This window comes from Zosterops lateralis (assembly GCF_965231275.1).
Source record: "Zosterops lateralis genome assembly, chromosome: 5".
Taxonomy (NCBI): domain Eukaryota; kingdom Metazoa; phylum Chordata; class Aves; order Passeriformes; family Zosteropidae; genus Zosterops; species Zosterops lateralis.
The window spans coordinates 69,202,446-69,228,351 of NC_139766.1; the positions used below are offsets into that span (position 1 = coordinate 69,202,446).

At 43.1% G+C, this 25,906-nt stretch overlaps 1 protein-coding gene across 3 annotated transcripts in view; it reads right to left on the bottom strand.

Moving 5' to 3' along the window:
* Positions 1-13,887: 13,887 nt before the first annotated feature.
* Positions 13,888-25,906, bottom strand: part of TNIP3 (TNFAIP3 interacting protein 3) — a 45,292-nt gene continuing 33,273 nt past the window's right edge. For 2 of the 3 annotated variants that reach the window (XM_083861983.1, XM_083861984.1), the window contains 4 exons: positions 24,922-25,047; positions 23,317-23,478; positions 20,682-20,742; positions 13,889-15,003 (listed from right to left, as the gene is read on the bottom strand). In XM_083861983.1, coding sequence (XP_083718109.1) covers positions 14,972-15,003; positions 20,682-20,742; positions 23,317-23,478; positions 24,922-25,047 — 381 coding nt within the window. In that variant the 3' untranslated portion in view covers positions 13,889-14,971. Of the gene's footprint in view, positions 15,004-20,681; positions 20,743-23,316; positions 23,479-24,921; positions 25,048-25,906 lie in introns of all 3 variants that reach the window. The other variant, XM_083861982.1, reaches the window with a different exon arrangement.

The following is a 25,906-nucleotide window of genomic DNA, read 5'->3' on the forward strand; positions in this document are numbered from 1 at the left end:
GGAGAACCAAAAAATACCTGGTATTTGCACACAGCACCCCCACTTCTCCCTTCCTAGAGGATCGTTTGCTTCCAACTGCAACACCTCAGTAAAAAAAATCTCAGCAAACTACATGTGCTCCTCTTCTGATGCAGAAGACATGGGGATTCAATCATCCAAAAATGGGAGAAGCTGATTAAATGAGAAAGCTGAAATTAGTGCAGGAAACCTGGTACATTCTGACCAGCCTCCCCCAAGCCTGTGGGGCGTGCAGGAGCCAGCAGGGAGGGATGTGCTCACGTGAAGGCAGCAGCTATCTCCGGGTGCAATTCATAGCACAACAAGGTTTTGTAGAGCCTGCAAAAATGGCTGGCTCGGGTCTGAGGTCATTAGAGGTAAAATATTGCTACCCAGCCAAAGAGCTCTGGAGACAGTGTGCCTCACACGCAGACAAACCGATTATTTTGAAGCCAAGGACAGTTTTAGTGCTATTGTTCTTAGGAGGTATCACTGTCTGTGATTCCAGGGGAAGCAATGTGACATCCCTGGGATATAATTTCCAGGGGTGTGTGCACACCAGCTCCTCTGCACAGGTAACTCTTGGTTTGGATGCCTGCAGTTCCACCTCTATTGCCACTGTAAATCTCCGTTGTGACTTAAAGCCCAGCACAGAGCGAGGCTCCCAGCCAGAGGCACAGTTAAAACACTTGCACAACAAGATTCCCCTCTCCCAAAATTTATAAGGTACAAAAACATTCAACACAGATACAGGAAGCAGATTTGGGATTTAGATGCTGGAAACTACAGGAATGTCTGGAAGGTACTGGGGCAGCCTCCTAAAGGGAAACCAAGCAATGAAAGCCAAACACGGAAAATTCTCCTGTGTAGATGATTCCTTTGAAATCCATTAAATAGTAGCTGGGATAGTCCCAGCTTGTATCTGAGCTCCCAGAAAACTGGCATTGAAGTACACCCCCCTGGAACCAGAGATGATTCACAATCATTTACAGGAACAGGTCCCAGGCATGGTCACGTACAACACCCAAGGCAAGAAGTCCTCAAGTGTCAAATGCTGTTCCTTATGTCTTTGGGGCAAAGCTGAGAAAACAGAACAGCAGAAGAGAAGCAAACCTCTAAATGATTTCTCTCTGGACACTCACCTTCTCCTTCCACCCTCTCAGAGGCTTTCAGGGAGCTGAGTGACCAAATTATTCATCCACATGCAGTCCCACATGCTGTCTGGAGCTGTGGATCACTTTGTCAGGGGCTGAAATAGCTTGGAGTCCAGTGAGCAAATAAATATCCCAAATTTTGAACATCTCTAATTGGATCCCAAGGAGGGCTGTAAACTCTCAGGGTAAAAACTACACTCCTCACAGTTTCCCAACACTGGGAGGCCCTGTTAGAGGGGATGGATAGGTGCTACCAGGAAAAAAGACGCATGTTACCTACAATGGAGAAAAAAAGCAGGAAATGTTTAATAAGCAATCTAGTGAAAAAAAAAATCCCGAATAATAAATCTTTCCAAAACAAAAATGGAAACAGGCAATTGGATATTCTAGGAGGGGAGAAAGAAGGATAATTCATCATATAAATAATTCATTGCAAGTTTTAGCAGCTGGCGCTGCCGTGCATTTGGTGTGGAAGACAGATGACACTGGGAGTGCCTGTGTGTGTGCTTAATTTTGTGTATACACATTTTTTTTTGCCCAATTATATGGTTCTCATTATGGTGCAGGTCTGAAGATCCATTATCAGTAGGCCATTGATTAGCATTTGTTATTACAGGGAGAGGGTATTGCTATTTTTTAACATCATAAACCGAGGTGCTAAACCAGCCTTGCAGATCAATGCTGCCTGATAAGGCAGGCTGTGATGGGTTTTAGTTATGCAGCATCACACAGAGCTCACTCTCCCTGAAGAGGGATGGGCGGGACAGCAGGGGCCTCCAGAGGCATCTTGGAAGCCTCTGGCTTGGGAGCTGCCACTGCCTTCCCCACAGGAGCCACACACGAGTGCCCAGGTGGAACCCGAGCAGCGACAGCGACAGGAAGGGCTAAAACCGAATGCTGTGAGTATGGAGATCGTGCTCCTACTTCCAGTAGGAATACTGATGTTGCCTACAGGTTCCATCTGAGGAAGAGGGGTTTCTTTCTGCCCTGCAGGGAGCAGGTGGGTGCTGCTTGAAGCAGTGACTTGTGACACAAGTGACAGCCTTGTGGGCCTGGCAGAGCACGGGCCTGAGCCAACACCTTCCCCGCTGTGCTTCTGCTCCGTGAGCACAGCCAGGCAGGGAGCACCATGCCCAGCACTCATGGCTGGCTCCCTGCTAGCCCCAAGCCCAGTTTCTTTTCCTAACAAGAGGCATTTTCCTTCCTCTCTCCTGAGGGAAATCAAAAGCACGTGCAGTGGTTGGTGTGCTGCTCATGACCGAGCCCAGCTCTGTCCCCTGGAAGTGCTGGCGGGAGCAGGATAAAACGAGGCACCCCAACGGCACAGCCCTGTTAATACAACACCACAACACCTCCAGGCTTCAGCCAGATGCAGTGCAGGCTGATGCATTGCCACTGACCCCAAGAAATTACACATTTGGGCTGCCCTCAACTCATTACTTGCCCATTTTATCCAATTATGTTTCATTTATTAAGCTACTCTTGAAACTCTCCCGGCGTTGACTTTTTTACACCTTCAGTGCATTTTTTTTAATCCTACTGTTTTATGAACAGATTAACATGACTTACTGCTCCAACAGTGCAAAAATACAATACAAATCTAAAATATAATCCAATTGAATCAAGAATCCAGCATTGGCTTTTCCATATCACCATTGGAAAACAACTGCTGTTAGACACTATTACAGCACTTGTTTTATTTTGCCAAATCAATATATTATAAAACCAGTTTGAAGATGAACAACTTCACTCTAAAATCCCAAATATGAATGTGAAAAATAATGACAAGCATAGCTCTCATGCTTCAAGCGTTATTTCTTAATCTTAATTTCATTCTACTTAGAAACAAAACCAAAGCTACTTTGCATAATTTAAATAATCTAATCTACTTTCCAGATAAAATCATTAACAAACCATTGATTTAATCTCAAGTGCCCAACAGATCCCATAAACTCTGATGCCAAATATCTATTCTTTTAATTAAAACAAATGAATTTAATAAAGATGACTGGTATGGTAATTAGACATGTTATGGAGTATAGGCTACTTTGATCTGAAACACACAGCCTTTAATTCTTGTGTGAAGGTATGCCCACAGACACAGCCCAGACCCAAGTTCTTGTTATGTTCCTGTCTTCAAAGAATAATTGTTTCAGATATGTCACTGCAAAGTCACTGTTTTCCCACCACAATTTACACAGTCACACAATGGAGCACCAGGATCAGCTGTTCCAATATGGCACTTGAAACAAAATGCTAAATTTTAATTTTTTTTTCTTTTGCATTTATTGCTTCATGTGCCCTCACCTTCAGCTCTGCACACATGTGGGCAAATAGAACCTTCTGCTGCCCATAAATCCTCAGTGCAAGAGCAGTAATTGCAATTTTTAGAGCCAATTTAAGGGCTCCATAAGTGGTTGCCTGTGAAATGCAAAAGACTGCAAAACCTAGAAGACTGGACTGAGTTTGAAGAACTGATTTTGGGTTCATGTGATGGCAGCTGATCAAGGATTTACCTTCACACGGGACAGACAAGGGAAGCCTGTAATGTCCTAATTCCTTCCACAGAGAAATCCACAACATCAACCTCCTCTACTTCTCCTTCCTCCCTCAAAGTGAGGACCAGCCTTTGATATCCTCAGCTCCCATTTCAAGACCAAGACTTCTTCCCACCTGGTTAACCAGTGGCACACAGGATTCTCAGGAAATTGGAATATGCAGTTTACTGAAGAGACAGAAAACACCGAGAAATAAAGAGAAAACGGAAATTATCACTCATTGACTAGCGATACCTTAACTGGGAGAACCTGAAAGGCAGCAGAGCTAAGATTTGATTCTCTGTCATTACTGACAGGGAGCAATGAGAGAACAAACCTTTCTCCTCTGGGGAGGAGCCCCAGGTTTCAACTTTGTCCATTTTCAAGGTCTGCACTACAGGCTGTAACAACACAAAGAGAGGTTGAATTAAGCATGGTGCCACATCTGGCAACTGCAGAACTACAGCCAGCACTCAAAGCACACATCCAGCCCTCTTAAAGCACATATGCTCCTTTTTTCCTACCCAAGTGCATGCAGCAGCACTCAGCAATTAGCAGGGATGTTTTGTGTGTTGGCATTCACATGCACACAGTGGAGGAGAGCTCCAGGCAATGACAGAGTGGTTCTTCTGAAGGCATTACTGAAGGCAAGCTCATCCTATATGATTTAGAATAAAAGCTCATCTGACTGGTTTTTGTCTCACAAAGCGAGAAATCCCATGGCACAAGACAGGAGGCCCTGCTCTGTGCTGGCTGAAATTAAAGGCCGTTCAGTATAAACACATTTTTTTGGTTGGTTGGTTGGTGGAGCTTAAAATAAATTTGATAGCAAGCGAGCCTAACTCAGCTAAACCTTACCCCCAAGGATGTCCCCAGTGCCACCAGGATGGGTGGCAGGGAGCAGAGGTCTGCTGCAAGGGCCTGTCTGTCTCATCAGGAGGTGAAGTCATCAAGTGGCATCCATTTGCTGTATTTTCCATGCAGACTTGTGGCCACCTCGGGCTGTGCAGGGAGCAGGGGCCGAGCCCCGCCGGTGCCTGCACCGCCCGTGCTGAAGATAAGCACCATGTCCTTGTAGCCAGAGTGTTTACACTGCTCTCTGATGTATTGCTGGACCAGTTTGACTGCACCAATAACAAATGGGCTTCTAAAAATGTGGTTTTAAAAGCCTTTGAAGCACAAGGCTGAGAAGTGACGTGCACACCAAAATTAGCACAGCAGTGATGGACCACTGAATTCACAGGTTCCACCTTTGCAGACTAAGACATGCTTCATGCTGCTTTCTTTGCCACACTCCAAAGTTTTATTAGCTGTCTTTTAGGTAACTAAGTTTAAGGCTGAATACTTTTCCTTTCCACTCCCCAAATGTTTTCTCCTTTTAAGGAGGAAAAACTAAGGAAGTTTTCCACTGCTTTGATTTTACATGGATTTAGTAACTAAGGAGTGAAGTTATTATAATTAAATATGAGAAGCACATTAAGGAACAGATATATTTGAGGGAATGAGTGCTAAAACAGTTCTACAAAATAAGACAGAGACAAGAAAATTAAAACATAAGTGAAAGCTCCAAGCACTTCTAGCTGCAAAAACATTTCCTTTTTCCGCATCCTTAGCATTGCATGTTTCCTGTTACAAGCAAGAGCTTGGGAAGCCAGGCTTCAACTCACCCCTGTTACTGAAACAATCCAATAAAAAACAGGTCTATGTCCTATTTTCCCACCTCCTTGCTGGGGCCTGATCCCTCAAGCACGAGCTCCATCTGGTGGGCTTTTCCAAAAAGTCGGAGCATCCATCCCGCTCTCCCCGAGGCCAAATATACGTGCCCCAGTAGCACGGGAATTCCAGCCATAACTTGCTCCGGGGGATTGATTTTGGTCCTCGGGGTCAAACCCAGGGGTACAAACAGTTCCAAGGAGAACTCAGAGGACCGACCATCCAGCATCAGCCCTTTGCCACAGAGCTGGCCTTGCTTTGGAAATTAAGGCACTTCAGTCTCTTGAAGAAAGCACCCAAAATCCTCTGAGAAATCTCTGGGGGTCTTGTCTTGCCACAGCTCCCTGTACTGAAGGGCAAATCCTCTCATTGCCAAAAGCATGTCTGCAGATGTTTTGGTTACCCAGGAGCATCTCTGATGGCACTGGGTGACTGTTTTTAGGTGGCAAAGTGAGCCAGGTGTGACACATGGCAAGCAGGGACAGCAGCCCCAATCCCTTAGCGCCTGCTCCAGCTGCCTGTGCAGAGCTTCATTGATGGGAGACAGCACAGCTCAGGAAGGACAAAAATCCTCTCTCCTATTTATAAAACATGGTGTCCTGTGAAAGACATTTTGCTGGGTCTAAGTAGGACATCTCTCTCAAAGATCTGTAATTGCTTCCTGACTCAAGCGAAGAGATGATAAAGCCAAATGCAGCAGATTACAAGTTAATTGTAATAAATTGCATTGGCCAAGAAAGCAGAATTTGAAAACACATGAGATTGAAATGACAGAGAGCACAATTATGCAAAGCTTCAGGCCCAACATCTTATGTAACTGCAGGAATTTGTCTCTGCCTCAAGAACATGGCGTGTGGGAACGCACATAACCAGTTCTCCTTTGGAAGCGCTCGCTCCTGCCCAAACTGGGCAGGGGAGCAGGATTCATGTGGATACAACCTCAGCCCTGTGTGTGGAGGCAACAAGCCCCACTGGTGAGTCTTTTTTCATAGCATTCGTATGTTGTGAGGAGCAAAAGGCACAGCAGAGACACTTCTATTGATTTGCCATTCCCTGGGAGCGGAGCACATCCGAGCTATTCAGAGGAAGTTGTTTGCCACTCTGGAGAAGCTGCTTGTTAGAAGGTGGGTAATTAGCAGAAAAAAATGCCAGAAGAAGCTGAGTGTCTGTGTGGTCCCCAGCAAAGCCCATGGGACAGCTTGCCTCAAGACATCTGTACAGACAGAAGAGCTGACTACCAAACGGCCAAGGAGGAATTGATGGGATACATTTAATTAATCTTTCCTGTCATTTTTACAACCCCAGCTGGAGGAACACAGGGAATCAACTGAACCAGAGAACGTGGAAAGAGCACCCCTGAACTAGGGCTGGAAATGCTTTTGGGGTGTGTTACTATTCCAAGTGGAATTGTTTGCTTAAAGATAATTATTTTCCTCTGTCGTGGTTTGAAAGCAAAACGAGTGAGAGGCCCCAAGTCAGAAATATAATTTAAAAGGAAAAAAGGTAAAAGGGTAAAAATAAAATAAATGCAATAACACAAAGGACCACTGACAGAGTCAGAATACAACCTGAGCAGGATAGTGGAAGCAGTCCAGATGAGATGGTCTTCCTAAAGCAGTGATCCTGCAGAAAGGTCTGGTAGTTCTGCTCCTCTGGGAATCCAGTGGGTCAGGGCTGCTTGCACTGTCTCACATACCAGCTTATATCCAGGTGAGAATGCTTGGCTCCTCCCCCTGGGCAGAGCATCTCACAATGGGATGAGGAGTGTGAAGTGGGTCCTTGATGGCCCATTAAACAGAGATAACTCCTGGAGGGAGTTACCTGTGAGTCATGGGCCAGGCGTTAATGGGCCATTAGCAGAAGAGGCAGGGGCTTGGGAGAACACTGCTCCACCTGGTTTCAACAGTTCATGAAGATGGTGATAGAATAAATACTTTGTGTACATCCTACACTGCAACCCAGGACATCTTCAGCGCCAGCTTTAAGGTTTTTCATACAAGCCAATGAAATATTTTCCAGCCTCACTTTCTTCTCCCACTTCTCCACACAGAACTGGCATTTATTGTCTGTAGACACTCCAAGAATCTCTTACATCTATCCCAGGGACAAGTCCCAGGAAATAAGGCCATCCCCTACCTGGCAATATCCCCAGTGTTGCTGAGAAAACGGGTCTTCCAGGGTTCCTGTCTAAGATTTGCCAGGGTTGGCTCAGCAAGGAGAAAAGGAAAGGAAATAGCATTTTAAAACCGGGCAAAAGCCAAATAGGAAACACACACAGCAGCCACTGATTTTCCCCATCGCCATCAGTCTTTGAAAGCAGGGTAAGATGCAGTACATTTGTTTTCAAATGGCATTTTACTCCAGTTAAAAAAGAAAGATGGAACACTAAAGAGAGAGATGGCTTTTAGCACCAGCTGCTTCCTTAATGGTCCCACTTTTCCAGAGAAGGTAAGAGTAGTTCCTTTGTTTAGCCATCAAGATGATGATGACCATGTCCACAAAAATCCCATTGCCAAATCAAGGGAAGACCAGCACCTTCATCAATGACATTTCAATGGATTGATGGGATCAGCTGCCAGCTGATAAATCAGCTCATTTATCATGCACTAATTCATCATGTTCTCCTGGTTTATTGACAGCTTTGCAGATTTCCTCTGCATTGGCCTGGATCTGGATTACAAACATCCCACAATTTACAAGCTCCTTCCCTCCAGAGCCAAGGAAGGTCCTTCCTAGTGCAAAGTCACACAGGTAATTGTTCAAAGAACTTTAAGATCCCCAAGGCAGACATGTGTCTGTACAGCAATGACTATATTTTGACACCCTTGTTCAGACAAAGTTCCCACTGATGAAAACGGCCAGGTTGGACTCCATCTTCTGACCTGCTCTGCCTGGGTGCCTTCCCCAGAGCTCCTAAAAATATTCTGTTCCCTGTAATGAAGAGTTTGTGCCTTGCAGAAGGAAACTATCTCTGTGAGGTGAGGAAATGGCCCCAAGAGCCTTTGGGGAAGCCAATTTTTGTACTGTATTTTCTCTCTACAAAAGAGAAGTGTTTAAATGGCCAGGAATGCTTTTTCAGGCTGGTCTAAAATCATGTCATTTTGGACAAATCTTTACTCTCAGCTGTGAGCATAGCTCTGCTGAGGAGGCACGAACCTTCTCCCTCCTGGTGAAACCCCACACGGTGCTGGGTGGAGGAGGCTGAGGAGAGGAAAGGTGTCCGTGCCCATTCCCACTCCAGAGATGCACCACGAGCCTTTCCACAGCCTGCAGGAAGGGAGGAGATGGTGGTTTAGCTCCAGAGGCCCCTCATCACCAAGGGAAAAACAGAGGCAGAGCAACAGCGCAGTTTTGTGAACAGGAGAGAGTGCTTTGGAGCCCAATTAAACTCTTCCAGTAAACTGGGAGCAGTCTTATAAAAGAGTAAATAAAACCCAGTGGAAACACAGCTTCTCCCTCAGCAGAGGATAAACATAAAGACCTCACTGAGAAAAGCAAGCAGGGTGGCAGTGGGCTCTGCCAGCCCTGAGTGCAACACATCCAACAACTACCACAGGAAAAGCTACTCAGCCTGGGAAGACCTTAAAAATCAGACTCTGGTGAAGTTTGAACTCCAGGCTGAAGAGAAACCTTCATTTTCTCTCACTGCAACATTCTCCCCTGGGGACACTGACTCCTGTTATGTGGCCAGGGTAAAAGTTTTAGCAATCTTGCTAAACACCTTTAGGAGATTTCTCTCCTAGAGGGAAGAGCACGGGTAGGGATATATTTAGTTCCTACACTCAAACCTTCATAAGTGAACACTTGTTTTCTATGTATATACTAGAAATGGTAAAATGCAAGTAGACACAGGAGCACAGAGTGTGCACAAACATCATCACCTGCACATTCAGGCCCTAGACCACCTGGAAGAGCCTGAAATTTCCACACACTCTTTTTCCTACAGAGCAAGGAAAATCCATGCAGTTTAGCAAAGCCAGACTCTGTCTGGGCTCTGCAGAGCCCTCCCTCTGGGGACTTCAGAGGCAGAATGTCTGCACAATTTCAGGGGCTAATATGTCAAAGCCTAAAGTAGCCTGAAGAATTTAATGGGGATTTAGATGCCTGCAACTGAAATGCAGTATTTTTGAGAACAGTTGGCTGAGATGAATGGCATCTGCTCAGGAGTCATGAAACATCCTGCCAGTGTCACAACCTCCCAGAAATCGAGGTGCAATGCCTGCATCATTTTCCCCTCCTCCTCCTCACAAGAAGAAAGGCTGACTGACAGCTGTCATAAGCTGAAGTTGTTCCAAGCCAAAATGAAACACTGCTCATAAACAGTAGTGGTGTTTACATAGAGAAACTAAACAAATTTGGGCAGAATAGGCTGAATGAATATAAACAAACAAGAAACTCATAAGGGATATTCCTTCCTTATTAATATCCTCCCCCTCCCTGGTACTGCTCAGGGTTTTGTTTGCATTTCCCACATCTCTTATCTGTGCTTTCAGATTCAGAAATTCACACAGCATGCCATAGCTTGAATGTTTGCATTCATCAAAGTAAAAATGCCTATTAATAAGAATTCAATTATTTGGAAAAAAGTTTCTGGCAATACAGCACCACCTTTCTAAGTTCTTTTCCAATGGGAATTTTACTTTCTGCAAACCTTGTTTGACTCAAAAACGAAAAGAAAACAAATTACAAATAGATGGTCTACTGTGACTCCAGAGTGAAGGGCTGCAAAGAAATGAGCATGAAAAGCAGAACTTGTCACAAGCATCTGTGGAACAGCAGGAAGTTATGGCCAGCTTGTGACAGTAGCACTAAGACTCCACATGGGAATACTATTAAATTAACAGCACATTGAGATTAATTGCCTTCTTTGTTTCTGGAGATTTTAATTTATTTTTTTTTTTCAGTTGCCCAACAGGTACCTTGTAATGCAATGGGTCTGATTTGGTGGGGAGTTTTTCTGGTTTTGCAGCTCCTTCTGAGCTGTGTTTCCAAGTCCTGCGTTATTAATTTATCACCCAGGAATAGAAAAGCATCTCCAGTGCTCTGACCCAACCACACCTAAATCCTCAGGGAAGTCAGATGTCTCTTCAGAAGTCATGGGCAGTGAGATAACAACATCACACACACACTTTGAATTTCAATTATCACTATTAAGGATTAGGAACAATCCCTGTGAGCAACCAATTTTGCTGGCAATACTAAGCCAGATTCAAGTCTGCTTTTAGTTAACTCTAATGCAATATTCATGCCTCAAACCTGATTTCAGCAAGTTCCCTTCCCTTCTGGAGCAAGTATATCACTGGAGGCTCCAAGTCCCCTCTTTGGCATCTCACCCTCACTTAATTCTTGACCACAGGGGAATTTTAACAGGGAATAAACTAATCCCTCTCTTGCTACTGCCAACATAAGAGAGTACTGTTATTCTGGTTCAGAAGAGATCAGCTTTTTTCTTCTTAAGCTTCTCTTTCCTAAAAGAAAGCTGGAAATATGAGGAGATCGACTGTCCCTCCAAAGCTGCTTTAGTGTTTGAACAGGTCACTTACACATAGAAAGAATTTTCTTTGAAATATCCTGGTGTCAATGACCGTGTTTTTCTGGTATCATTGCTAATCCCCTCCATTCTATAACTAGGATTGTTTCTCCTGACATTATTTCTATTATTTCTACAGATTCCACGCTGAGGCATGACTACAAAGGATAGGCTGCAAATCTGGCACCGAGGAGAAAGAGGGAACAAGAATAGGAATTGCAAAACGACCATCTCTCATTTTAACCTCCAGAAAAGTGCAGTTTTCCCTAACTTTTGGCACAGGGAAATAATCTGGCTGGTGCTTTGTGCCTAACCTTAAGTGAGAGTTTTAAGTGACTGTTATATTTAATCAAAGGGAGAGCTGTTTTGGGGAATAAGTTGCAAGGAATCTCTGCCTGTGCCAGCCCTGCAGGGTAATGCCATTGTCTTAAATGGATTAACGTGGGATTAACATGACCAACAGCTGACACACAGGATGTCTGAACACAGGAAGGCACAACACGAAAACTTCCTCCAGGAAAATTAAAACATCTCCCTCTCTTCTCCCAGCTAAACCAAGCAACTAAATGAAAGGAACCACCCAGATGACAAGAAGGCCAACGAAGGAGCTTTACCATTCGCCAGAACTGTCACTTCTCTCTCAATCAGGTCATGTGCTACAAACATTAGCAGCACACATCCTTCTTTCCTTCCACAGACTTCCCTTCTCCAAATCCTTGCCCTCGGCCTCCTCCTTGGGCTGATATCTCCCATTAGACCAAAGCTGCAACCTACAGTCTCACTGTTGTGAGGTCTTAACCCCTGCACTGATCAGCAGATGATGAGGAACCCACCAGGAGCCCTCCCTGGCTGGCCCAGCCCTGCTCTCCCCACTGCCAGCCCATGGCCAGCGTGGGCCCTTGGACAGGAAGCACCTGGGTGCTGCCCTTTTATAGGGCAGGTGGAAGCAGGGCTGTTGTTGCTGCTCTAAGTGAAAACACAGCATCGACCAGCATCCTGGCTCCTGGGGGGAAAGTGTTTTATTAATCAGAGAAAGGTTTTCCATCCCGTGGCGTCTGGCAGACCTTTAAACTTGCATCTGCACAAATGAAAGAAATTCTTCTGTCATTCTCACAACAGTTAAAATACAGAAACCACTTTTAGACTTCAGGATTACTTTTTTTTTTTTTTTTTTTTAAAAAAAAAAATAAGAGAGAGAATTTTACCCTGATTAGAATTACTCTCTCAGCTCATCACAGGGCGCTATGGGCAAGGCAGGATTTCCAGGCTACATTACTCCCCATCCATTAGAATGGGAATCTGAGATTGCTTGACAAAAAGGCACAGTCCTACACCACCTGCTTTTTCTCATTCTATTCTAGAGCAATGAAAGAGAGAGAGGGGATGAAGACCAGAAATATCGGGCACCCCATAATCCTGATTACCCAGAAACTGCTGCCATGACCAAGCAATGACTGGTACGAGGCTGGGAAGATGATGTGAAGGTAATAGAGTGCAAGTCTCTGGGCGTGAGGACCCAGAGCCAAAGGGTACAGAGCATTATTTCACCCACAGTGCTCACCATGCATTTCTAGTTCTACTGTTCATACTGTTCATTTCAGCTGAGAAGAAAAGACTTTTATGGATGGTGTGTTCTTGCTGTAATTCACGAGACTTTGTGTAAAAACAAAATATTATTCTCCACAGGAAAAAAAAAGGGACAAAAATTCCCCAAAGACCCCAAGTTTTTAAGGGAGAACGGGGAGTGTTGATATCTAGTTTTGGCAGAGCTCGAGGAAGGAAAAAAAAATCCCAGTTAAGAACACTACGGTTGATTTTAACTAAAATAATTCTCACCTCCTCAGGGCTGACTGGGTCACTGCAGAAAGCGTTTCATTTGGGGGTGTTTGAACCCGACAATGCTAATTCAGACAGATGACAGCACCTGCATCGGGGGAACATACATCATTCCAAGAAAATCAAGTGGAAAAGCAACTTCCAGGCATTTAAAGTGCATTTTAAAAGATACAAACCCTCTATCATACAACACCAGGAATACCCCAGGCTTGGCGTGATTAAGGATTCGTGTGAGCCAAAGTTTACAGTCTTGTGCCCAAGCCTGACAAACATTAAAAGCCTGTGACTAATAAAAATAGCCCTGCAAACACCATTTTCTCCCTGTGAATAGCTCGCGTTGAATCGTCCATTTGGGGCGGCTAATGCTGTCAGAGAATGAGTTAAGCACCACAAACGGCCGGAGCAAACCTTCGCGGCCGGCTGGGGAAAACAGGGGCGGTGAATGGAGCGGGGTGGCTGCCCCCACACCCAGCACACAGAGCGCGTCTGTTCGGGGGATTCCCGGCGGCTTTGAGCGCGGGGTGCTTTGCCCGCAGCGCTGGTCACCTGCTGGGAGCTCCCATTCAACGTGGTTACATTCTAATTGGATTTTCCGAATGCAGTGCATTAGCATTTTCCATGATCTCACCCTTATTAGCCAAATCACTAATCAGGAGGAGCGCGGCTATATTGTGTGCTTGGTTACATTGCAGTGTCTGCAAGCCAGCTCCAAATTCATGCAGAGATAAAAACTCCTCTCTCTCTAGCAGAGACTCGGGAGGCTATCGTGGAGCTGAGATTGCAGTCAAACTCCAATTTTCAATAGTTCACCAAAGAACAACTTCTGCCAGTGCTTTGCTCCTGCTCTTCCTGAGTCCATAGTATAAAAGTGAGGAACGTCAGTTCTTTCATCCCTGTTGGCAGAAGCAGCATTGCTCTGCAATGCAAAAGCAGAAGACTCCTTTCCCATGGACTGTTCCCCATTGAGTCCAGAATCAAATGCTGAACATGTTTAATCCTGTAAGGTTATTATTTCTATGCACAGGCCTTTGTATATTGAAAGGAATGGAAATTCCTGTTCTATAAGCAGAAATGACATACAGGCAGGCAGTCGTGTAGCCAATGACTCTTGTCTTTGCACAGCTCAAAAAACTGTTTGTGTCAGAACTTAAATCCACATTAAATACTCCTGGGCTACCAGGAAAGCACACAGGACATCTCACATCCTGCAAAAATCTGTTTCTTCTTTCAGCTGGGGTCCCAGCAGGTTTGGATACCTGTTTCTCAACAGCAGCCTTCTTGAAAGCCTGAAGGAAAGAGACAACCTTGCACGTAGATAACCAAGTAATGCTTGCTGGACATTCATCCACTAAAATGTTCTGAAAAATTTTCTAAATACAATTTCACTAAAAAAGCCAGGTTTTATTCTTGGTCAGAGGTTACATGATGATGTTCAGATTCATCACAAGAATAATTTGGAAATATAAAGCCATATTCACTGAGAAGTTAAACCCATTCCATATTTCTACTAGAATTCTTGCAATACAAATAAGTACACACAGAAGAAAACCCCCAAAACAACACATGATTATGTTTTACGTGTAATTCTAGAGCCAAAACAAAAGGAGATCTGATCTGGACTCAAGAATGGGAAGTGGGCACCTTTCACCTGGCCTGGCATTGGTGGTACCCTGATTACACTTACACAAACGGGTTTAAACAGTGAAGCAGATTTCCCTTTTACCAACCAAGAAGGAGAGGACAGAACTCAAGGTGATGTATCAACAAATCATTCACTGGGATCAAATAAAACCCCTCATAATTCCCAAACAACAACATCAACAAAAATCACACCAATATTGGGCTTGTAAGCTCTTGAATGTGACACTCAGAACCAGATCTGACACTCTGAATCCCCAGCAAGAACTGCATCGCTTCTCATCGGGCTTTTAAAGAGATTCTCATGAGGCAGCACAAACAGCATCTTCAGAACAAAGGGCAGTAACGCTTCCCAGCAGAGTTTAACTGGATCCTGAGGATCACCAGCCTGTATGAGCTGCTTTTCTATTGTCCTCGCAGGGATTTTACCAGACATAAATCACATGCACTGAAGAGATAAGGAGCTAGAGGCAAAAAAACCCAAACAAACCCAGAAGAAAACAGCATAATGAAGTTGCAAGAGTCCCTTGCAGCCTTTGGTTTACACTTCTCCAGGCCGGAGGCTGTCAGCGATGGGCTCCCTTCTCCAGGGAGGAATCTGCAAAAGCAAAATCAATGGGAATTATTGTGACATTGAGAAATACAACTCACTCAGGAGTCATTTTCCTCTATTTTGTAACACTTCCACACACACACCCACACATCCCCCAAAGCCAGCACTGTACTTCACATGACTAATCAAACCAATACAAGTGGCAGTAGGAGTGAAGAAGCAAAAGAGAGTGGGGATATCACAGAGTGCTCCAGGAGTCTCTGTCTCAACTTTCCTCTAATCCTGCTGGTTGACACAGAGCAAACAGCAGGGTCTAATGGCCTAAAGCCCCCCTGTAAAATCTTTCTAGACTTCTAAAAAGGTCAGCTAACATTCAGCAGTGCTCAGAGGTGTACACTGGCATTAGGTACACACAGCTAAATCTGACAGAAGGAATAATTAGGTGGTGGTACCCATGGCTAAGCAAGTGTCTGTGGTTCAAAAATGTGTTTGATAGTAAGTCACTCAAGTTAGGAAAATAAAACAAAATTGAAGAAAGGAAACATGCTATTGCTGGTGCAACACATGCTTCCTGAAGCTTCAAAACATTTTGGAAATGCTCTAACACATCTCTAGTGTTAGAACATGTGATAAATCTGGTGTAAAAATTCGTGGATAAAATAATAATCAAATGTATAATAAGAATGATGTTAATAAACTGTAAAGTCTAGTAGATAGAAATCTGTATCCCCAGTCTCCGCGGCTCCAGTTGCGAAACAGGACAAGGACCATCAGACCAAACAAAGACTCTAGCCAGCCCTGATAAGAATCACATCCTTTCCAATGCAAGGAGAATTCCTTCTTGAACGGCGAAGCAGAATTCATCAACGCCCTGGCACGATATGCATACTGGAATCAACATAAGACTGGCTGGTAGAATTGGCATAAGAAAAGACCTTCCTGGAACGGATCAACGGGACTTGGCAAATCCGGGAAGGCCATCGAGAAGAAATTTGGACTATTTGGCCCATCCTGGACACCTGTACTGCCTCAGGGCAGAAAAATCCTATAAAACTGTGGACTGAGAATCGTTCGGGGTGGATTTGGGCGACCTGTACCCTGGTGTGCAGACCCCTCATCCACCCGGCGTGGCGCTGCTAATATCCTATTTTGTGGTTTTCTCTTTTATTGGTGATTGATATCGTGTTATTAATAAATTGTTTCTTTGTTAATCTGATATTTGCCATTGCATTTATAACAGAACAGAAGTGCTCTCAGTATTTCAGTTTAAAAGAAACATTAGGAATGATGAATCCTGATGTGCTGGCTCACAGAAATAAAATTATCAAATCCTGCAGCTGTTTAAATCCCATAGCCTGTTCCTCCTCCCATGAGACTTTTCTGCCTGGTACCCTGAAGAACTACAACATGTTCTGTGATCTTCAGCTCAAGCTGACTTTAAAAAGCACTTTATCTGCACATGTTCTGGAGTTATGAATCAGAAGTGTGCTAATGGCCTTTTTGCAATAGCAGAAATGAAGCTGTATCGGTAAAAATGCTGAAAATAATCACATTTTCCTTCCCAATGGGGATGGCAAGCTGCTAATTAAATCTGTCTTGACTACTTGGAAGCACTGATAATTTCTCATTTAATGTATGCACTGAGGACAGGCTAATACCAAAAATGTGAAGGGTCTGGGATTTTTTCCAGGAAAATTAAGATGTCAATTAAGTGACTTTTTTTTCTGTCTGGTTTTTATTGAAGACCTCCACAAATCTCCTTTTTTATCAGGTTTTCATATTTTCCCCCCTTCTCCCTACAGCTGACATTATTTTCAGTGGCAAACCCCACACTTCTCCCTCCTCTTCTTCCAATTAGCTGTAATTATAAAAACATTAGCAGCAAATTAGGAGCCTCGAGGGCAAAAATCTGGGAAGCAGCAGAGTGTGGAAAGGAGGAGGAGGTGACACTGCAATGGAAGTAAGAGGGCACATCCATGTGCTCATCTGGGCACCCTTAGGGCTTTGCAGGTTGAGCTCTGCCTTCCCTGAGCTTGGCAAGATGAGGAGGTGACCAGCTGCTCCCACAAGTCTCCAGAGCTATCCCCTGGAGAGGGAAGCAAAAGGCTCCATTAGGGCTTCTCCCTGTGCCTAGCATCACTGGGCCCAACATAAAAACACCCAGTTCAGGCTGGAGAATCCCATTGGTTGTATCTGATGTTCTGAAGGGGTAACTGCAGCCCTCAAATGCATCTGCTGGAAATCTTTCTGCCAAGGAAAGAAATGCAGGAGGATTAATTGTGGAAGTGAAAAAGCCAAGACATGCCAGCAATTGCAGAATGCAAAAGGGTTCTTGCTCCGAGTAGGCTTTTGAGCAATAAACCTTTTTTCCAGAGAATTTTGCATTAAAACTCTGGATCCAGGGAAAATCTCCAAGATCAACCTCTTTTTCACAACTGTCTTTTCAATTTTGCACAGTTGGATAAGGAAGGAAGTCAATGCTGCTTGCCAAATAAAGTGACATTAAGTACATTTGCTGGAAATCTTTCTGCCTTGCTCCTCAAAAATTTAAGAGAAAAAGCCACACAAAAAAAACCCCCACCAAACAAACAAACAAACACCAACAAAAAACCTGAAAACCAAAAAACCCCCAAATCAACCTCAAAAACCAAACAGAACCACATAACCAAGAACAAAAAGGTCAGAAACTAACATCAGGAGTGTGACAGAGCACAGAGAGACTTAGGAGCTCAAGTCCCTCCTAAGGCAGAGCTGGTGGTCCAACAAAGCAAGGCTGGGAGAATTTAGGCACAATTTAGGGCTAAGACTTCCTGCACAGCAAGGTACCTGGGGAGGGACCAATCCAGAGGTGGGAAAGAAGAGTTATTCTCTTGGAAATATATTGCCAGCGCAGTAAGGAAATACCTCACCATCTTCCTTAAGCTCTGTCTTGTATTACTTACATTTCCACTTTTCTTCTCCTCCTTTATTGAGACCTTAAAGGAAACACTTCTGCTTTTTTTTGGAGGACAAGCTGAACTCTGCTATGAGTTATATGAGGTTCTAAGCAGTTTTTTGAGGGTTGGGGTTTTTATTTCCTCTCATGTTGCCCACCCTATTCCCCTCATCTTTTTCTGTTTTCTGATGAATTTATTCACAGTTTATTAGAAAGGGCTCAAATACAAAAGTGCCAGATCCAAACCATCACACAACCATGAGAGCTCAGTGCTAGACACAACATTGCGTAAGTGATCCTCTGCCAACTACCAAAGCACATCTCTGGGTAAAATAACAGTCTGGAGAGCAAACTTTAGAAAATAGCATCAAATACTGTTCATCAAATTTCTGTAGCAAAGGGTTGGGTTGTTGCTTTTTTTTTTTTAATTAAAAAAATTCTTCAGAGATAATCCTGTATTATTTAAACAAAATAGAAAGACAAACTGGGCTTAACAAAGGCAGCAGTCCTTTGAGACAGCCTCCTCTTACCATGGGAGCAGCTAAAGAAAGTGATGCCAGTCAGAAGAAAAGTACAGATATGGTTACTGGAGAAGCAGAAAATGAGATTACAGCTGGTTACAGAAGGACCTGCAGAACCCAAATCAAACCCCAAAGTACCTGGGTGCGAACACCTTCCACCCTCACAAGAGAGGGAGGAAAACACAATGAAGATGCAAAATTATACAAAACTACAGAAAAAAATAGTAATTTCTGCTTAGTGACATACACCTTCAAAGTTCCAATCACATTATGAGGCTCTCACAGATTTCAGGTATCTCCTAAACCAGGCTTTTAAATGGAATATTACCAAAAATATCACTTTCTGAAATAATTTCTCTTGTGTTCAACTCTGAAGTTACAACCTGTGATCTGGATCTCATAATTATTGCTTAAGAAAAAATGCCCAGTGTCAGAGGAAAATTTGTTAAGGGAAATTTAAAGGTTTTCCTGAGAAATATTTATCTACTGAGATAGTATTCCTAGAGGAAACTGCTTCATGCCTAAAAGTTGCTGCACTGCTGATTTGTTTCCTATAATGAAGGCCTAGCTCAGCAGAGAGAAGATTGATTGGTGCATTTATAATCTACTGAGAAAATGAAGGATGAGAACTGAGAATCAGGAATGCTGCTGCACATACTGGCTCATTTAGACCCACCAGTGTAATTAGCACTTGTAAAAAATGGAGCAAAGAAATGGTAACATCAAGAACTCTGGCTCATCACATATTCTTGGAGCTTCTATCTTGGAAACCCTTCTCAAAATACTTACAGGCAGATTTAATATAGACAATTATATATAATGCATAAAGCCAGGCTAGTGACTCAATATTTTGAGAATGGAGTTTGACCTCTGTGTGACTAATGGATAAATGATCAAAATCATCTGTTTTAGCCACAAGGATGCTAAAAATAAGAGCCCAGAAGGTGTTAAAGCAGACACACTACACAGCACTAGGACGGGGCTATTAGGAACTTCCTCTTTATAGGGACTGGAGCAAAAATGGAAGGGCAAAGTCCCCAAGTATCCTAATTCCTGTCCCACTGAGAAGGAGGTGCTTGGATATTCTGGCCAAGGAACAGAAACAGAAAGACAGAGCACAGATTTTGAAGAAGTTTTTTTTCAGGGAGTGAGAAGTCAAGTCACACAGTCAAGCAGGGTAGAAGAAGAATTCTCTTTCTTCAGATCCCCCAAGTGCACTGCCCTGGACCACAGCTGCAGTTGGTGGCTGGACTGGTTTCATTCCCTGTTATAAACATCCTCCCTGTATCCTCTGGTGCAGTAAATCACTTGGAGTTTGAGTGGGAGGAATGGCAAAATTAATCTCCTGTCCTGTTGTGCAGGCACAGCACTACTTTCCCTGTGACCACATCAGAACCCTCCAAAGAGCTGCCGTGTAATTATGGGATGCCCATCAGCCATTTTGGTGAGCTACATTCCCACCCTGCCCTCTCCTCTGGGCAAACATGGATGACAGCAAACAATGGAACAGTTCCTCTGTAGCCATCTTCTTCCTCCAGGTGTAACAAAACAGTTTCTGGACTCAGCAGTCCCCACATGGATGGCACCATGGGATGGCAGATTCCCACAAAGAAGAGTTTCCCTGTGTTGTCCATCTTTTGAGTGGTCTGAAACAAGTACTTCAAAACACCCAGGAATGATTTCAAATCCAGATTCAAATATTAATTACTCCTCCTCGTTTCCAAAAAATAGTTTGTACTGACCCTTTGGCAAGTATTTAACTCTGTTCACTTGCATGGCTCTATTTTCCAACCTGGCACCCTGAACTACCAGAACAGATCAGGAACAGTAACAGGCATTTTCCCTTTAAAGTGAAACAGCATCCTAAATCCTGCACTTTGTTACCATGGACTCCTAAACCTACCCCATGCTGGCCCTCAGTTTTGGCACATCATTAACTTTGGTCTTTGCTGGAGCAACAGAAGCTCTAAGGAGAATTCTGAGGATTATCTTTTCTTCAGGACTATTCCTAGGTGTTTAATGAGGCAAATGTGTGATCCTATAATGTGAAATAGAGATATTTTATGAATTGCAATAAAGCTATAACATAGATGGTATCACATCAGAAACCTCACCTGTTTTGCACACACACCAGCCTTGACTCTCCAAGGCAAAGCTGTCACATCAGCACTCAACAAATAGACAAGAAAGTTTACTCTACATCCCTCAAAGGCCTCCATTTGAAAAAAAGTACATTTAATACATGCTCTGTACAGCTGTTGTCTTACCATTTGCCTTGTGCTGCACATCTGGCGGAAGCTGGTCAGGAACATACCACTGATAGTCTGGCTGCACAGAACAATAAAACATTATTGCAGCAATATGGACTTCACAGGCACTTCAAACAAAAGAACAGTGACATGATAAAAACATAATTGTGTTGTGAAGCTTCTCATTAGCCATACACAAGCAGTTTACAAAAAAAAAAAAAAATCTTAAAATCTTGTATTTAGGTTGGTCTCCACCAATTCCAGTCTCCCAGCTTGCTTCCTCTCCTATGGCATCAGGAAAACTGGTGTAAATCTTTCTAGATCCCACAATCACAATGAAACATTAAGAGAACCAAACCAGATTTTAATAGGGCTAAGGAATAAAGTGCAGCAGAAGATACCAGCAGGTATCTCACTCTACCAAAGAACCCCAGAAAAACCTGGCCCACCTGACAGGTGAAGCTGTTCCAGCTTGAGTGCATCTGTAACAGCTGTAAAATGCTCCAGAGTGACAGGAATTAACCATGGAATAAAGTTCTCTCCCCTCCTCCCTTTCCTCACAGGTTAGCACTGCTGTTACTATAACATTATCTACTATCAAATAGATTCCTGAAAATACCGTGGGATAGGGAAAATTCCCATCTTTCTCATAAGAGAAAGTACTGGGAATGTTATGTCCATGCTGACATAGTTTTGTCCAGGGAAATCTTGGAAGAAATAGTGCATTACAGTTTATACCACCCACTGTGGTAAATGAGTAGCAAATCACCACTAGAGAAAACAACCTTGTGACCAGCCATTTCAGCTGAAGCTGTGTTAGGCTCTCTGTCTGGAATAAGAAGTCCACACAAGCTTGTCAAAATCTAGGTAATTGCTGCTCCAAATTAGTTACACTGGAAAAATGATTCTTGTCCTGCAGAAATTACTCTGACAAAATCATTGACTTGTCCCAAGGGGAATCCAGCAGATTTCAATTTGCAGGAAACAAATTTCATAGACTCCTACAGAAGTTTTGCCTGAATAAAGATGGCAGGATGAAGCTGTAGATAGAGAAAACAGATTTAACTTTTATGTTTTGCTGTCACTCATGCTTATACAGCAGTAATCACTCTCATACACTGTCAGAAAAAAAAAAAAAAAAAAAAAAAAAAAAAAAGGAGTTATTGTATTTTAACTTAAGTTGTACCAGTCACAGGAATAATTAACTAATTCTGTGCTCGTGGGCAAACAAAATGCACTTTGATACAAAGCTTTAAGAACAGGTATTTTTCACCAATGGCTCAAATTACACTCATTTGCATTGCTTTTTGAGTTTCTGGTGAATTTTATGTTCTCTGACCAATTCTTCTCTTTTTATGTACCTAAACCACGCAAACTTGAATGAATTTTTAGGATCAAGATGTGTATTTCACATCAGACTACCCAAAGTGTTTCTACTAGAGTGTAAAAAGGAAAGAAAAAGTGCAAGAACAGAAAAAGAATGAAAAAGCAAAAGCACAGCCTAAACGTGCAGGATTATGTATCAGGACACCCATTAAATTCTAACACCTTTCTCCATTGCTAACAAATTGCTCAGGGAGGTACCCAAAGCTCAGAGCAGCAACTCACACAGGCAAAGAATTGAAAAAAAAGGGTCAGAGTGAAACTAGGAGTTACAAAGCAACCAGTCAGACTGACACCGGTGCTCCGGCAGGAATGACAGAGTTGTAAACCCAGTGATCCCTCACAGAATTAGAAACCCAGATGATGAAAGTTCAGGGAGAAGAGCCAAAGTAACCTGGGCCAGTGTCCAAATTGCAGGGGAAAACATTCTGCAATACTTCCAACTTTGATAAATAGGCAGATAAGCACACTCCTGAAGCACAGAAATTACTTGTCTGACCACAGCTTTTCCATTGGATTTCTACAGCCTGAAAGCCTTACAAGCATTTTGCAAAAATCCAGCTATAATTTCTCAAATAATGAGCATCTTTCCATATGTGACAGCTTTATAGCCAGAAACAGATATTGTGTATTTAAAATGACATTCACCATGTTTAAATGCATTCTCACTAGATTGGAACAAGCCAGCCCGCTTAGATAACCCAAACCACTTCAAAAAAAAAAGTTCTTTGAAGCAGTATTTTCCTTGGAAAAAATAACTTCCCACTCACAGAACCTGCTCCAGTGCAAAGCTATCCTTTTTCATGCTGAGGAAGACAGGACCCTGTTGTGTTCCAGGAAAGAAGGCACATTTCCCATTGTGTTAGCCACACTCAGATAGAACTTCCACTTCTGCTGATTTGGTTTTTATTATCTTATGTTGAAGGCTCAGAGTAGAGAGCAGATCCCTGCTTCTGAAGTGAGGTAATTATACAGCTAGAAAGGGCTCTGAACGTGTGTCATGGAAATAAATTAATCTAAGAAATCAGCAAGACTCCAATCAAACAACCTTTTAAAAAAAAATAATAAACAAATGTAAAAGAATCCTCTTTTTCTTCTTAGTGCCATAACAGACAAAGAGTATTTGCCAAAGTAAATTCAATCTTGACCTGGACTAAACACCACACTAGGAAAGCATAGATTCTGTTGCTGCTGAGGATGGCAGGGTGATGGTCACCATGCTGTGAGAAAATCAATGTCCTTGTCACACAGGTGATGGGGGGAACCTTACCGAGCACTGTTCCTGCTGCTTCTGTGCCCTGCGAGGCACTGGGTGCACCCGAGGGTCCGGATAGTGAACAACCATCCCACAACCCTCATAACTGACACATGGAGAGAGGAAGAGTGGAGCTGGGTAACTGGGCCTCTCAGGCTGTACCAGGAGGTCTTTTGTCTGTCAAGAAAATAAGAACAAGAAGAAATGCATTTGCAGTGGAATACAACCAACAGAACATTCAGGTACAAGTGGGTTGCAGTGCTGCTTGTTTAGACCCTTCAGACTACTTATCATTTTAAAAAGTATTTAGGACAGCTGGCTTGTGCCACACCAGAGTCATGACACCTTTTATGCAAGGAAAATATTGGTTCCAAGATATGACAAGCACAGTTTTGTGTGTCTTTTATATTCCAAAACAACTCTATATTTTCATTACACACAGTAGCTTTCAATAGTTTGAAGCAGAGCTACATGGACAGTCACTTGCATGACAAGATAAGTAAATCATTTTGATATAGGACCAAAGTTGTTGGCCTCAGATTTGGGTCTGCCTTTTTTAGGCCCTCTGCTTTCCAGTAGAGCCAACAGGAATTTGCCTAAAGACAGAACAAGGAGGGGTAAAAGATGATTAATATTCTGTGACTGTGAGTCACAACTAAATAATTTGACTTAAGAAAACAAACTAATAAATATTTTATATGCTTGCTCTCATCTTTAAAATCCTCCACAAGCTCTGTTTAATCAAATCCCGAGGCAGGAAGAGACAAACAGTTCACAAACAGTGAACTGTTGGTGCACTGCAGGGACAGTCAAGCACAACAGCTCTGAAACTGGCCAGAGTGAGGGGCACAGGGCAGCACCTGGCCTCTGACACTTCAGCAAGACCCCTCTGATACATGGCTTGGTAGAGAATAAGATAATCCTGAAGTTTCTGTGTCACAGCAGTGTTGGGGAGGACAAAAAATCACCACAGAGCATTTTGGTAATCGGCCGTTCTTTTAAAGTATTGCACAATTTTGTCAAGGCAGGAAACCTCAGAATTTCGTCATTCTTAAATGGGGATTGAGAAAGCTCAGAGTTTTGCATGCCATGATTTTACTATGGCTTCCTACTGACACTACTTTGAAGAGAGAAAAAGGATGTTGCAAGAAAAAATTATTGCAGAGGCTGTTCAGCTAATTTGTACGGAGACCATTTTTTTTCCTCAGTGATATTAACATCACTCTGTAATTCAATTGCAGAGGTCAGGATTAACTACAGAAGCTCTTTATTTCAAAAGTTGGTTTGATCTTACAACTCTTACATCAAGTGCCAGTGAAACAATCAAAGTCCTCTGGATTTGTTTTTTGTTGTGTCCACCCTCCCCCTCCTCCATTTTCAGCTAAGTTCGAAAAGTTTTTGCAATAAATACTCCCTTCATCTACTTATTTTGGAAGTCTTCTCTAATCGTTTCTCATCTTCTTACTGCATTACTTCAGAATGATTTCATCCCAAGTGGTGACCTCATATAAAATCCAATGTCAATTAATGGAAGCCAGAAAGCCTTGAGTTGTGTGGAAAGTGAGAAAAAAAAATAAAATACACATGTGCTGGCAGTGGGAGCTTTCTTTTGACTCATACCTGAGAGCTGAGTTTACTCAGTTGAGATTGTAATCTCTCATTAATTTTCTGCAATGCTTCTTTCTCCTCATTAAGTCTCTCTCGGTCAGATCTCTCCTTTCTGAAGTCTTCCTCGTATATTTGGACCTGCAATCGTCATGAACCGTGTGTGAACTTCAGCAGAGCCACTCTGTGGTTTGGTTGCTTTCTAAGCACTGCCCAAGCAGAAGGGTGAATTCCAAGGGGATCCCTGCCCTGTACAATTCTCCAAACAAAAGTTTCCCTTGTCTTTTTTTGTGACCAATACGAAGTGACAAGCAATGGCCATTCTCCAGTGGCACACATCAGTTGAAACAGTCTCCAGTGCCAGTTTTTGTACAACCTTGCAATTCAAAAAGCTGAGACCGGCAAACATCAGTTTCAAACATTATAAACAAGATAGCAAATACTAGTATTGATCTTTTTAAGGGATTAGTAGTAGCAGGACAAACATTTTACCAATGTTTTTCCAGTTTTGTCCTCAATTATGTGCACTTTTAACTCCCTCCTGTATCTCAGGGGCAAGGAGTGAGGGAAGAACCTCCCCACCCCAGTGTAGAGACAGAGGGGAGCGTAATGTTCACAATTCCCAATGGAAATACAGATGTTTGACCTTGTTCCTAGAGAATAAGCTGCCTTGCAAATGCTGAAGGATACAGTGGCTTAGTTCTTTTTTATGTGGTCAGGAATCACAGAGCTTCATCCCATTAAAAATATCTGACCACCCCAGGCATAGGCAGTGAGCACACAGATTCGGAAACAAAACAAAAATCCATAAATTATTTGGTGTTAAGGTGACTGCCTTAATTCTTCAGCTCATGGGCAGGCATCCACCTGGTGAGAAGCTGGAGGTTGGTGGCACTTCTACTGACAAATAACAGCAAAGGCATGTTTAGGTGGGAAACACCACCAGAACTTTCAGAAGCCCTTTCATGTCCTCTTGGACATGAAGCCCTTTCATGTCCTT